The sequence below is a fragment of the Apodemus sylvaticus genome, chromosome 2 (assembly GCF_947179515.1).
Source record: "Apodemus sylvaticus chromosome 2, mApoSyl1.1, whole genome shotgun sequence".
Lineage (NCBI taxonomy): Eukaryota > Metazoa > Chordata > Mammalia > Rodentia > Muridae > Apodemus > Apodemus sylvaticus.
In genome coordinates, this window is record NC_067473.1 from 91,704,120 (window position 1) to 91,719,363 (window position 15,244).

Below are 15,244 nucleotides of genomic sequence, written 5' to 3' on the forward strand. Positions count from 1 at the left end.
AATAAAATAGCTGCCTAAGGCATTCACAGAAAGTTCTATTAACATAGGTGATACATTTATATTCGAATCTTCACAGCCATTCTTAATTGCGCCATGATTAAATAATATAGCTGTTAAAGTAATACTAAAGAAACATCACATTTTTCCAGTTATTTAAGGCCTTTACTAATAACAAGTGTATTACCTGTGTTTTTGGTCAGATATCTTGCTATTGCAAGGCTCTGGTGAAGAGTGACTCCTTCTACCTCCAAAACAGGAATTTTGCCAAATGGAAGAGCTGAAACAGAACAAGTGCGGGCTCAACCTCAGAGCAGAACAAAGAACAAGAACTCAGAATAGAGAAACAAGGCATTATATAAAGTCACAGAAATTCTTAAATATAGAACGTGTGTGTATGTGTGTGTGTGTGTGTGAGAGAGAGAGAGAGAGAGAGAGAGTGTATACATACATAAAAGCTTTAAAATATACTTACTTTAGAAAGCATTATACTGTTTGATCTCTATCCAAGTCCCTCAAAACATTTCCTCCTAAAAGGGACAATTTCACATTCTCTGGTACAGTCTTACATGTTGTTAGCTTTGAAAACTGGTTATAAAGTCAGAGAACTGATTGTAAACATTATGTTCATGGGTGGGGCCCGCAGCTCAGTTGGTAGAGTGCCTCACTAATATGCACAAGTCCCCCACCCCACCCCAAGTCTCTGGGTTTGATCCCAGCACAGCATACATAGAGTGTGCTGGTTTGTGCCTGTTACCTTAGCACTTGTGGGGTGGAGCAAAGGCGGATCATGCGTTCAAGATCATTTTAAACTTGATACTGTGTTTGGACAATGTGAGAACTGGTCTCAATTAAAACAAACAAACAATAACACAAATGTTTACAGGGATACCATGCTAAAAGGGAACTTTTCCTAGGGCTCCTGGCACCTTCCTCCTCCCCCACCCCCCTAACACTCTCCCTGGGGCTCCCGCTGCCTTCCCCCCCACCCCCACCCTACCATTGGACCCCACACAAAGAAAAGAGTTAAGATGTTAGAATACCAACCATAAATGCCTAAGTGTTAATACCATCCATAAATGCCTAAGAGATAAGATACCCTCTGTGATTGTACTAGATACTCTCTTTACAGCTTCCTGCTCCTGCAGGGAGTCAAAGATTAACCGAATTCTGTCCTCCACACTCGAGGCATTCCTCAGTAGGAACACATTTACTGACAACTACCAGATCTTCTGGAAACTCCAGGCGGATCAAAAGGTTAATAGTTTATAGATGTTAGCTAATGGTTTAAACCACAATTTGACTGATGTAACTTGCACCTCTAAAGAGTATAAAAACTGTGTACAATGTCGTTTCCGGGTTGCCTCTTCCCTGCTTGGAGGGTGACCACAACTCGTTGGATCAATAAACCTCATGCTAGTTGCAACGATCTCAGCTCTGTGTCTTTATGAGCAAGGGCGCCTGGATACTAGGCTCTTTGGGTCTAACAGCCATAGAGAATGTAGTATTCAGATTAAATTTCCATATTGTGTTAGTTAACCTTGTCAATGTGATTAGATTGAGAGAGGTCTACATTCATATTCACATCTCGCTGTGAGGGTCTGTCCACAGATGATCAGATCACGAGTCTCTGATCCAGTGACTAGTTTATTCTACTGAGCGATTCTACCTTCGGACATGCTGCTAAGAGATGGTGGACTGCTGGGCCTTGCCTTTCATCTTGGTTGTGGTGCCTTCATTGCTTTCTCCTGCTCCAGGGTCTCGCCTGGTGAGCATCTCATTCCCATCACACCCTTTCCTCCAGGATGTTTTTCTTCCTCAGGGCCCAAGCAGTGAGCTGACTGCACTGAAACCTATGAGTATACCCTTCCTTCTTTAGCTTCTTCCCTCATTTCTGTCACAACTTTGAGAAACTAACATAAATGTTAAAAATAAACTGTAACTTAAATGATGCTATACAAAGTTCTGCTTTTCACTTTGTAACTTTCTGAATCAATGACCACCATCATTTCAATGACCATGATGTCCGTAGCCACGTGTACTGACTCCAATGTCCCAGACAGTATCTTAGGTTTGAGGCAGTTATTTTGAGTTAATTAGATTTGAATATAATTAGTTTGGAAGGAAATAAAAACAATAAAGCATCGTTCATAAGTCATGTACCCCACCCAAGGACTGGGACCAGGCCTCTATACACACATCCAGTGAGTTCAAGGTCAGCTTCTTTCACTTTTCGAAGAAGCACAGCTTTGAGTACTGAGCCAGTGAGTACATCAAATGCAGTTCAAGGCCCTGAGCTTCCAGGAGCAAAACAGAGATCCCAATAAAATGGATGTGACCTGAAGGGCTTCATGTGCAGCTCAGGTGTAGACAGAAGGGAAGTGACACGTGGAGCTTGAAAGGGAAGCTTGAAAGTGGAGCTTGAAAGTGGTACTGGAAATTGAATATGCCCAGCAGGCTTCCAGCATTCTACCCTGAGAGATGGCTGTTAACTATGAATTCATTGTAGAAACAAGGAACTGATGCTTGGGACGTTTATGTAAATTAGCAGGTCACACTCTTGGTAGGGGTGATATTCAACTGAAGTCAGTTGCCCAGCTGTTTCTTATAGTTCTATGAGCCATCTATTATGGAAGACGATAAAAACCAGAGCAAGTCCAGAGAACAGTATGCATCTGTTTTGCTTACCTGAACAGCTGCTTCTCAGTGTCAAGCTCTGTGGGCTGGAGCTTGTATTTTAACAGGAAGCCCTGAAATACACTCTCCCTGCATAAGGTTGGCCAGTTTATGACACTTACTTGGTTTGATTTTAGGCCAGTCAGCTTGTTCTATTCTGTGATCTTCATACTTTATGTCCAAATAAGCGAATATGTAACGAATAATTTCAGCTCTTCCCCTCATATTAAAATAAAACAGTTTGTAGTTTGGCATGATACAAAGAGAAAAGAAAAAAATCTGAAAAGAGAAAAAAGGGATGTGACTTTTATTGTTTTCACTTTTAAAAATCCTTTGATGGTTTCATAAATGTATGCAAATACAATAAATTTTAGTCATTCTTAGCCAATTATTCTCTTTTATCCCTCCAACCCCTCCCCCTGAAACTGTTCTTTCTAACAAAGCTTGAATTCATTGATTGCTCAAAAACACTCAAAGGGAAACCAAAGAAAACTCATAAAATGATTTACATTGGATAGATATAGCTACAGGACACATGGCATTGTCATAAAGCAGTTCTATAATGACCAGGCAACTGACATGTTTTCACAGGAGATTGAATTCTTCTAAATTGCTCTATGTTTTTGGAGTAGTTTATAGAGATTCTCTAAATTTTAAAGTCAATTTAAAAAAAAACGTGGATATTAATGTACTTTTGGAAACTAAGACATATATGTAAAATTCTTAGTACAATACTAAACCATTACTAGCATTAATAATTACCTAAGCTGTCATGTTATAGACCAGAATAATCATTGACTACCAAACACTGATGCAATAATTGTAGCAGTTACATGAACATTGTTCACTTAAAATGGCAGATTAAAATGGTTTGGTTTGGGAGCGGATGAAATGGCTCAGCTGGTCAAAAGCACCTGCTGGGAAGACCTGAGTTCAATACTTGGAACCCATATAAAAAGGTCAGAGGCAGCAACTCATGTCTGTGATTCAATATCCAGCTCTGCTATAGTCAGATGGGCTATGGAGAATGGACCTCAAGCTTAGTGTATGTAACAAGAGAGATCTTGCCTCAAAAACAAGATGGAAAGAAAAATAATTCCCCCCAAAACCCAGTAAACTTGCTAGCTGTCTAAGCCTGGCCACCTATGTTCTATCTCCAGAACATTCATGAAGGTGAGGAGAGAGAATTGACTCCATAAAGATGTCCTTTAACCTCCACATACACACTATGTCACACATGCATTATGTATACACACACACACACACACACACACACACACACACACACACACACTAATTAAATAGTGATAAAGATCCTTTAAAATATACATTATGAAATTTCAATTCTTACACGAAAGGAAAATGTATTTGTTATAATCTTGATATATTTATTTTTAAATTTCAAAGAATAAAATAGCTCACAGCATGTGAAACTGTTATTCCTAGTTGTAGTTCACACTGAAGAGCTTTTTATAAAAATTAGACAGGAACTCTGCCAGAACAGTGGCACAGGCTCCTTCTGGTCTGTCTGGGCCAGTACCCTGAGCAGACCTTGGTCACAAACTCCACAGTCAGTCCCACAACACCCAGAGGAAGCTCCACTGCCAGGCGCTATAATTCTCCCAGGATCCTGGGATCCCAGGAGCTTGGTTACACCAGGATCTCAGGGTCCCAGAGGCAGCTTGACTCCCAGGAGCTCAGTCACATCCAGGATCTCAGGATCACAGGATCCCAGAAGCACAAGATCACAGAGAAAGCTTGACTCTGTGGAGTTCTGACACAACCAGGATCACAGGAAGGACAGGCTCCAGTCAGTGAGGGCAGGTGGCTCTAGAGATAACCAGATGGCGGGAGGCAAGCTTAAGAGCATATGCAACAGAAACCAAGGTTACTTGGCATCATCAGAACCCAATTCTCCTACCATAGCAAGTGTTGTTTGGTTACACCATTACACCACAAAAGCAAGATTCAAATCTAAAATCACTTCTCATGATGATGATAGAGGACTTTAAGAAGGACATAAATAACTCCCTTTAAGAAATACAGGAGTGCGGAGCAATGGTGGCACACGCCTTTAATCCCAGCACTCTGGGAGGCAGAAGCAGGCGGATTTCTGAGTTCGAGGCCAGCCTGGTCTACAGAGTGAGTTCCAGGACAGCCAGGGCTATGCAGAGAAACCCTGTCTCAAAAAACAAACAAACAAACAAACAAAAAAACCAAAAAAAAAACCAAAAACAAAAAAAAACCAAAGAAAAACCAAAAAACCAATCAATCAATCAATCAATCAGTCAATCAATCAATAAATACAAGAGAACACAAGTAAACAGCTAGAAGCCCTTAAAGAAGAAACATAAAAATTCTTTAAAGAATTACAGGAAAGCACAATGGAACATGCTAAGGATGAACAAAACCATCCAGGATCTAAAAATGAACTAGAAACAAACAAACAAACAAAATCACAAAGGGAGACAACCCTGGAGCTAGAAAACCTAGGAAAGAGATCGTAAGTCATAGATGCAAGCATCACCAACAGAATACAAGAGATAGAAGAGAGAATCTCAGGGGAGGAAGATACCATGGAAAACATTGACACAACAGCTAAAGAAAACACAAAAATCAAAAAGCTACTAACCCAAAATATCTAGGAAATCCAGAACACAATGAGAAAACCAAACCTTAGGATAATAGGTAAAGAAGAGAGTGATGATACCCAACTTAAAGGGGCAGTAAATATCTTCAACAAAATTATAGAAGAAAACTTCCCTAACATAAAGAAAGAGATGCCCATGAACATACAAGAAGCCTACAGAATTCCAAATATATTGGACCAGAAAATAAATTCCTCCTGTCACATAACAGTGAAAACACCAAATGCACTAAACAAAGAAAGATTATTAAAAGCAATAAGGGAAAAAGGTCAAGTAACATATAAAGGCAGGCCTATCAGATTTACACCAGACTTCTCACCAGAGACTGTGAAAGCTAGAAGATCCTGGGCAGATGTCATACAGACCCTAAGAGAACACAAATGCTAGCCCAGGCTACTATATCCAGCAAAAATCTCAATTACCATAGACGAGAAACCAAGATATTCCATGACAAACACAAATTTAGACAATCTTTCCACAAAACCAGCCCTACAAAGGATAATAGGTGGAAAATGCCAACACAAGGAGGGAAAATACACCCTAGAAAAAGCAAGAAAGTAATCTTTCAACAAATGCACACAAACATAATTCCACCTCTAATAACTAAAATAAGAGAAAGTGATAAGCACTTTTCCTTAATCTCTCTCTCTCTCTCTTTTGGTTTTTTTGTTTGTTTGTTTGTTTGTTTGTTTGTTTTTTTGGTTTTTTGGATTTGGTTTTTTGAGACAGGGTTTCTCTGTATAGCCCTGGCTGTCCTAGAACTCACTCTGTAGACTAGGCTGGCCCCGAAGAAATCCGCCTAGCTCTGCCTCCCAGAGTGCTGGGATTACAGGCATGTGCGACCACTGCCCGGCTCCTTAATATCTCTTAATATGAAAATTACTATTACTAACATATCCTAATTGATTAAAATTCAAAAATATGAGGAATTAGAAATTTATTGGCTGTCACCCAGTGGTCTCTCTAATTTGATAATTGGAGAAATATGTCTAATATTGTACAACCCATATACACTTTCTGCTTGTTTGTATGGGACAGTGTCTTGCTATGTACCACATAATGGTCTGGAAATCATGCTTCTATCTCAGCCTCTCTATTAGTAAGATTTATTTAATGTTTTTACTCTATACTATGGTTTTCAGAACAGCTTACATATTTCAAAATTACTTATACAGCCAAAAGAAATGTAGACAATTAATTTGGGAGGTGGCTTGTAAGAGAACAGCAAAGAATGATCCTGAATGATTTGCTTGATATTTATAATTATTGTATCAATTTTGAAGATGACCTTATAAGTTACTCTTTTTCTGAGATGAATGCTTTTCAAAATCATTACAGCCAATGAACCAGATTCTTGCCCTCAACTAATGTCTGTGCCACCCTCCAAGTAGAACCATTGTTCATTGAAACAGTTGACGAATGACTTCATGGATAGACCATCTTAATACACACACTATTTCTTTCTTTCTTTCTTTTTCTTAAAGTCTTATTTATTTATTATATGTTAATACACTGTATCTGTCTTCACTCCAGAAGAGGGTGTCAGATCTCATTACCGATGGTTATGAACCACCATGTGGTTGTTGCGATTTCAACTCAGGACCTTCAGAGAGCAGTCAGTGCTCTTAACCACTGAGCCATCTCTCCAGCCCACACACACCATTTCTTAAATGAATGTAGCCTCTTCCCTGTGGGCTGAGAATGATGACAATCACTCAAGTTGAATAGCTTTGACCATAAAATCTGTATCCAAATAATTAATCCTTTGGCGCAGTAGAACTTTCAACTCTTAGCTTAGCTACTATGGAGGTAAAATCCTTTGGGGGTTTTAAAAATAAATAAAAATTGGTTATCATATATAAATATATTTCTTCTTACATACATAGTATATAGTGCTGATAAATATGTCCTTTGCATTAAAAATTAAATATACAACCTTTTTCACTTAAATATCCACAAATAACAGTGACCACATTGTCAATTCTGCATAAAGGGGTTGTTTTATTGTTAATATATGGTTATGCTATTTTATATTGTAGCTTACTCAAAGAAGACTGTTAATTTTTTTTAGTTATCTGTGTTTGTCTGAAAACATGTTATTCCATATGAGATTTGGAGATAGAAGCACATCTGGTGAATGCTTATCTTTCACTCTAGAACATCCTTTCAACAGTTGTAAGATTAAAGACGCTGTGCCTGCACACCTCATTCCTTGGTTCCTGTATAACTGCATTCCATTTAAAGGAAAGGCTTCTTGTTCTACAGGAGCAAAATTCTCAAGCTGTAGGCTTGTATTTTGCATATTTTGAAAATATTAGAAAATAGATAAAGATTAATGCAGGTGGAAATAATTACTGATTCTAAAATATTTAATATATTTAATAAGGCTTTGCACAAAAGTAAGGAACTCCAAGTCAATGTGTCTATGACTAGTTTATGTAAGATATGTAATACTAACTTTTGTAAAAATATAAGCTCTGACGTTGTTATATATTCAAAGAAATTCCACAATAAACACTAAGAGAAGGCTTAGTGCCCCAGCTACACTTTTTTTTTTTGGCCTCATTTCACTTAGCAGTTCTTCTCTGTGGCCACGATCCCACTGAAGCATGCCTGCCTCAAAGGACAAAGGCAGGATGTGTCCCTGAGTACACAGAAGTACAAGGCCAGCAGTGAGAGAGAGAGAGAGAGAGAGAGAGAGAGAGAGAGAGAGCAGGAGACAGTGGTGTGTTGTTAGTGATCTTGGGAGTGGCTTTTTCTCCAACTTTAGCTTCTTCGCCTATAGAACTAACTATTGAAAATATTACCTAAAGAACACTGGAACTCAAGGAGCTCAGCGCCTGCTCCAGCCCACGGCTGCTGCAGGGGCAGCCATTGTTTTCAGTGTTTTGGTCACCATGCTCCAGTGCATAGCCCCACAGCCATGTCCATGGGGCACCCAGATTAAATTCAGCGAGTCACTGAATAAAAACAGGTGAAACGGAGACACAGGAAAGTGGAAGAGACTTGTTCCCAGGAAGGGGCTTGGTGGGGGAGGATGAAGGAGGGGTGTGGGTGAACGTGACCTGAAGTTATCATACATGTGGATGAAATTGCTGAAGAATTTAAGGTGTCCATACAGTGTGTGAGTTATGGTATGAACTTGGCAGACATGAAAGGAAGAGAGGGAGAAACTCCAGAGTTCTTTCCTTCAGTGAAGGGTATGAGCCAGATTTACGTGATTTCATTGGATTCGGGTCTTCAAGATCATGTTACTTAAAAACTCAGTCTGATGCTACCACACAAAGAAAGGCTAAAATATAAAAAGTTAGAACTCAAACAAGGCAACAAACAGCAGCAAAAACTATTGCCAGCAAAAGGGTCATAACATAGTTGAGAAGCCTCAAGTTAACACTTCAGTTCAACATTTAAAGGGAAAAAAATCTTAGAACTGTGTGATATAACCAACCAAATGAAAAAGTAGAAACAAACGCTGAGTTGGTAATTAGTTACTGCTGTGGTTTTACAGGTAAAGTTCACTCAATCGCGAAGGGAAAGGTGATTCCATAAATAGCTTCATAGAAGAGAACATTAGGAAAAAGACAGAAATTATGAGAAAATTCTAGATAATTTTGTTAGCATACATCTAAACATCATAAGTATCAGTTACTCAAAATTAGTGGTATATGAATAGACAGACGTGCTGTGACAGAAGGACTGATGGCAGGGTCACAGTGTGTCAGGATATGTTTCTCTATTTGACAGATTGATGGCAGGCAAAAGCAAGCCACACTGTAATCTCAACCAAGGCCAAGTAATGTCTGTCAAAGGCATTTTGGGGCTGACAGAATGGCTCTGGGCTTACTAGAACATATTCCTCTTGCAGAATACCCAGGTTCAATTACACACATCTACCCTGGGAGCCTCCCAACTTTAGACCAGGGGATCTGATGCCTTTTGACTTCTGAGGATATCTGTATTCATGTGCACATGCTGGCACATACATGTAACTACAGATAATAAAAATAAATCCTTTTAAAAGACATGAAGCATTATCATTCAGTTGTGATCAGAATTCTTAAGGAAACAAAACAAAACAGAACAGAACAAAACAAAACTCTTTAGCTAACTAGGAATTGGGAAAAAGTTACTGGACCTCACAAAGAGTCTTGACTAAAAGATTAGACCAAATTCCACATGAATTTGAATTAATAGACTCAGTTTATTTTTTTCTTTTTTCTGTTTTATTCTAAAAGTCTTTTTTCCAACATAATATTTTAATTGATTACTTGGGAATTTCATATGAAGTACCTCATCACACTCACGTCGCTGCCATTTCAGGTCCACCCCACCCTTGTGACCACCTATCTCCTGCTTCAAAGGGAAGACGGACAAAAAACAACAACAAAACAATCAAACTCAGCTTTTTTCTTTTTTTTTTAATTCGATATATTTTTTTATTTACATTTCAAATGATTTCCCCTTTTCTGGCTTCCCACTCACCGAAAGTCCCATAAGCCCTCTTCCCTCCCCTTATTCCTCCACACACCCCTTCCCACTTCCCTGTTCTGGTATTGCCCTATACTGCTGCACTGAGTCTTTCCAGAACCAGGGGCCACTCCTCTGTTCTTCTTGTACATAACTTGATGTGTGGATTATGTTTTGGGTATTCCAAGTTTCTAGGCTAATATCCACTTATTAGTGAGTGCATACCAAGATTGATTTTTTTGAGACTGGGTTACCTCACTTAGTATGATGTTCTCCAGCTCCATCCATTTGTCTAAGAATTTCATGAATTCATTGTTTCTGTTTGTTTTTTTTTTGTTTGTTTGTTTTTTCCCCGAGACAGGGTTTCTCTATATAGCCCTGGCTGTCCTGGAACTCACTCTGTAGACCAGGCTGGCCTCGAACTCAGAGATCTGCCTGCCTCTGCCTCCCAGAGTGCTGGGATTACAGGCGTGCGCCACCACCGCCCGGCAAAATCATTGTTTCCAATAGTACTCCATTGTGTATATATACCACATTTTTTGTATCCATTCCTCCATTGAGGGATACCTGGGTTCTTTCCAGCTTCTGGCTATTATAAATAGGGCTACTATGAACATAGTGGAGCACGTATCCTTATTACATGCTGGGGAATCCTCTGGGTATATGCCCAGAAGTGGTATAGCAGGATCCTCTGGAAGTGATGTGCCCAGTTTTCTGAGGAACCACCAGACTGATTTCCAGAGTAGTTGTACCAATTTGCAACCCCACCAGCAGTGGAGGAGTGTTCCTCTTTCTCCACATCCTTGCCAACACCTGTTGTCTCCTGAGTTTTTGACCTTAGCCATTCTGACTAGTGTAAGGTGAAATCTCAGGGTTGTTTTCATTTGCATCTCCCTAATGACTAAAGATGTCGAGCCAAACTCAGCTTTTTTAATGTCAGCATAGCCGTATGTATTACATCCCCATCCCCAAGCAGACCAGTTAATTTAGTAAAAGAAGACAGCGACAGATAACGTGAGGAGCATCAGGGGAGATGACTGTTATCTACATTCAAAAGCCAAGACAGATCCGCCTGGTAAACCTGACTGTAAATTTCAAATGACAGGTAAAGGACCAAAATAGCAGTAAGTAGCGAGCTGGGGAGAGGTTCACCTAGCAGGCAGTGGGAAATGCCTTGCAAATAAGCTAACATGGTATTTATTCAAGTCTAGAGATAGAAAGCCTCAAAACACAACGGCCATATATGAACATTTAGTATGGACATAAAGCAGCAAGATGAAAAGAATTCATCTAATTAGACTCTAATTTGCCTCACACAAGAAATGTGGCCAAGCTGGGTGTAGTGATACATGCCTTTAACCCCAACAGTCGATGGGCAGAGGCACATGAGTCTGTGAGTTCTAGGCTAGCGTTGTCCACATAAGGTCCAGAGCAGCCACAGGTACACAGAGAGACCTTGTCCCAGCAAACCAAAACAGAAGAAAATGCCACTCCTGTTATTTGGGTCTGATTTGACTGAACCTGATTTGAATAGAGCCAGAGACCTCTGGCATCATGCTGTTCTCATTTTTCCTGGTGACTTCATTTTTGAAATTTCCTATCCTATGCTGTTGTAAGAATGTCACACAGAGAAAATGGCATTTATTCCAGAAGAGAACTAAAAGCTTATCTGCTTTCTCAACATTCCAAGGGAATGTCACACCAAGTTACTGATTGGGTAGCTAGATATTTGAAAAATAACATTTTTCCTCAGCACATGACTGAGCAGTAAAGGCCATGGGTAAAACATGAGCTTAAATGGACTTCTATCTACTGTAAGATTAAACTCTGAGTATGTGCTAAACTTGTTGGGAGACAACATTTCACATAGGTTAATGGTGCTTTTTAGAAGCAGTCTGTCTTTTGTACTTCTGTTCTATTAGGTTTGTAGTGATTTTTACTTTTCATAATACTGATATTTTAGCTGATTGTAAGAAATATGTGGGAGTAGTCAACATGGGCACTTTTAATGTGATTATTAATAGAATGTGAACTATAGTAAAATCACTTAAGTCTGATTAGGCAGGTATATTATTTTGATTAAGATAATAAAGTTAAAAATAGCCTAATATATTTAGTCTGTATGTATACTTAAAAGATGATAGAAATCTAAAGCAAATTCTCAGGCAGAAAAAGCCATCACAGATGGCCAGTTGCAACAACGATTTTATAATTTACTTAACACCAGTGGCCTAACTGAGCTCTCACACTTCAATAAAAGGTATCTTGAACTCAGAGATCCTTGGGGTTTCCTGCCAAATTCTTTTCACATGTCCAATAATTCTGCAATAGCTTGAGACTAAAGTACACAACTGGAAGTATCTCTGGTGTTGCCAACAGTCTTCACCCCTGCACCAAGCCATCACTCAGTGGACATGGCCCGGTGTTTACACCTCATTTGTGTAGTCTGGTATTTTCAAATGCAGAAGCGATGCAGAAAGGAGCTGAGGAGCTACTGTCACAGAACATCTTGCACATGTTGGCATCCGGTAACAGCAACCATCACTCCCTAACTGTTAGGAGATGGAGAGTACACTGACTTCCATGATTTCATAGTGCTACTGGGAGGGGGGGTTTAATTCAGATCTGGAAAATTTACCAGTTTGGACTAAAAAGTTTAGATCAAGAGAGAAATAGATGACACTGTATTAACTAAGTTGCTAATTCCAAACACTGGATGTTTAATTTTGAACTAGTGAACTGGGATCTCTATTTTCTATCAAAATAGTAGTAGTAGTAGTAGTAGTAGTAGTAGTAGTAGTAGCAGCAGCAGCAGCAGCAGCAGCAGCAGCAGTAGTAGTAGTAACAACAACAACAACAATAATAATAATAAAAATAAAACAGCGAAATGGCACTTTAGAGGCTTGCCTCATGTTAACATCTGAGCACGGAGAGTAACTACACTCTTAGGAGCATTAAGTTCAACCAGTTGTCTGAATTGAAGTAAATCTCTTAAGCTATCTTTATTGTCAATGGTGAAAGAAGCAATTCTTGAACAAGCATAGACACATTTTAATAAAATATGCCTTAACACGGTAGAATGTGATGCAAAAAAAGCCCCTGAACACACACACACACACACACACACACACACACACACACACACACACACGAGTTGTGGGGGCACAAATGAAAATGTATACTGCTTTATATCCTGAAGAAGATCACTGGGAGAGGTCTGAAGATGTTATCAAGGCCGATCAAGGTGGCATTTTTTCCTGCAGGGATGGTGATGCTTGGGGAATTTCTGAAAGCTTCCGGAGCCACAGCTCTTACAGGCTGTCATTCGATTTCCACAGGATCACGTGTGTATGAAAGCTTGGAGTGAGCCGATGCCGTTAAGATGGGGCATAGAGACCACAGAACAGTCTCGCTGGGGAAGACAGGGGAGAGTAAAACAGAAAGAACGAAGAGTTCTCGTCACTTACCTATGCAGTCCCTTTCCCGTGCTGTGTCTCTGTGTCTCAGTTTCTGTTTGTACTGTGGTTTCTGTGATGAGTGAGTGATAGTCACAAGACAGCCAGAGGCCACTTCCTCCACCTAAAAGCCTTCCTGCATTTCTCACATGAGATGCACACGTCCAAAGTTCAGCCTGTACAGAGCCCTGGGTAGCTTTTATCATCATTTCACAAGCTCTCTGTATAAGCCCAACATATTTGCATAAAGAGTCAAGTCGCAGTCACAGGTGCTTGTGTACACAGATCGCTACATGCTCTTTATCTTAGTCTTACACTATCGGCTTCTGGGGAATGGGAGGACAAGCCCTGTCACGTTGGCTTAGTGACGAGACTGCCTCACTTCATTTCACAGTCTCCCTGGAGATGCCTTTGCTCTGTGCCTTCTCGCCCATGTCCACCTCCAGCACACACACCGTTTGCTCATTATATGCTCTTCATCGTAATTTCTTTCCATGCGTGATTTATTTGTCCCCTACCCTCACACAGTAGTGTCTGTAACATCCAGTGCTTCAATGTTCCCTCTTTTGAGGTCTCTCATTTCTACAGGATTGTTGGACAGGTCACATAGACCCTGATCTCTTTCTGATGACTGAACACTCTTAGCATTTCTGCACATGTCAGACTTTTACAAGACTACATTTGCATGGTTGCTTGAGTTCTGTTTACACTCATTTCTTGGAAGAAGTCCATTGTTTGAACGAATCCTACTGTCAAACACTCCATGAGAGCACCTTTTTTTCTAATAGTAATATATATCTATCAGCTTTAAATTTTAGCACAAATTTAATTTCAGTGATAATATTAGCACAGCTTACTGAAAATGTCCAATAAAATATCTGCCTGTGAATTATGAAATCAATAAGTTATCCACGGAAGTATTGTAATGACAGGGTGCTTCTCACTTTCCCAGAACAATCATACTTAGGGGCAAGTTATCAACCATGTAATAATATCCAACTCAAAAGAGTTTCTTTTACTTTGAAAAAGAAAAAAAAGTCCTTCAATGATAAATAAATGAGAGAAATATAAATATATATAATATAAATATAAAAATCATATAAATGTAAATCATATAAATATTAATTTGTGAAAAGTTAAGAAGTACAGCCTCTTTTCTGTGCACTAAAAGAAGCTGCATTCATGCTGTCTGAACTGAGGCTAACAGACACAGTGATAAAGCCTTCCACTGAACACTATGTAAAATCAGCTGCAAGCGAATGATGGCAGGGTTGCGGCTGGACAAGATCAGCATCAGGACCAGATTATCTTTAACCAGTGTTTCATGGGGGTTTCTCTTTCACTCCTCAGTACTCAGCACTCAGTTCGCTCCTCATCTCTTATTTTAAATCATTTCCCCTTCATTTTGATAAAGAGGAAGTATTTAAACCCATCTGCTTTTCCATTTGTGGCCTCTGAGTTGCTAGGGAAGATAGGCCTCCAGAGGAAGTCCACAGAGCTTCCTTCTCCAGCTTGAGTATCTTTTATTTAGATTCCTATCAGAATCATTTACTTAGGAAACTAAAACTCGGCCTAATGAAGTATTCAAACTCGGGATGGAGGAGTCAGCAAAGCCAACTGTATTTGTTCTTATTTCTAAACTAACGGGGTAGCTAAATGCATGGAAAACGAATTATTGTCTATATTTCCAGATTTCAAAAAGTAATCATACTGTTTTCTTGTCTGCCTCCTCAGATACTGTGAAGAACGATACAATTAAGACTGTGTAGCTGTTTTCTTCCCCAGCCTTTTGGCTAAAAGAGAATTCTTAAATGTCAGCAAATAAAAGTCATATAAATTCGCTGAAATGTTGAGTGCTGCCTATAGGTCATGGATTGAGCACAGTCCTGGCCTGTGTTCACTCCTCATCTCCATAAAGCATCATGCTCTGCTGTGACTGTGGCACATAACTGACCAGAGCTTGTTAATGCAGCACTTATAGATGAAGAATTATCTAGATAC

At 39.5% G+C, this 15,244-nt stretch overlaps 1 protein-coding gene across 3 annotated transcripts in view; it reads right to left on the reverse strand.

The window, feature by feature from the left end:
- Hpgds (hematopoietic prostaglandin D synthase) overlaps nucleotides 1-13,445 on the reverse strand; it is a 30,527-nt gene extending 17,082 nt beyond the window's left edge. Inside the window, exons 1-3 of one of the 3 annotated variants that reach the window (XM_052173849.1) lie at nucleotides 13,256-13,443; nucleotides 2,796-2,952; nucleotides 185-277 (exon numbers count right to left, since the gene is read on the reverse strand). In XM_052173849.1, the coding sequence (XP_052029809.1) occupies nucleotides 185-277; nucleotides 2,796-2,928 (226 nt within the window). In that variant the 5' untranslated portion in view covers nucleotides 2,929-2,952; nucleotides 13,256-13,443. Of the gene's footprint in view, nucleotides 1-184; nucleotides 278-2,795; nucleotides 2,953-13,255 lie in introns of all 3 variants that reach the window. The other 2 variants (XM_052173846.1, XM_052173847.1) reach the window with 2 other exon arrangements.
- Between the last annotated feature and the right edge of the window lie 1,799 nt (nucleotides 13,446-15,244).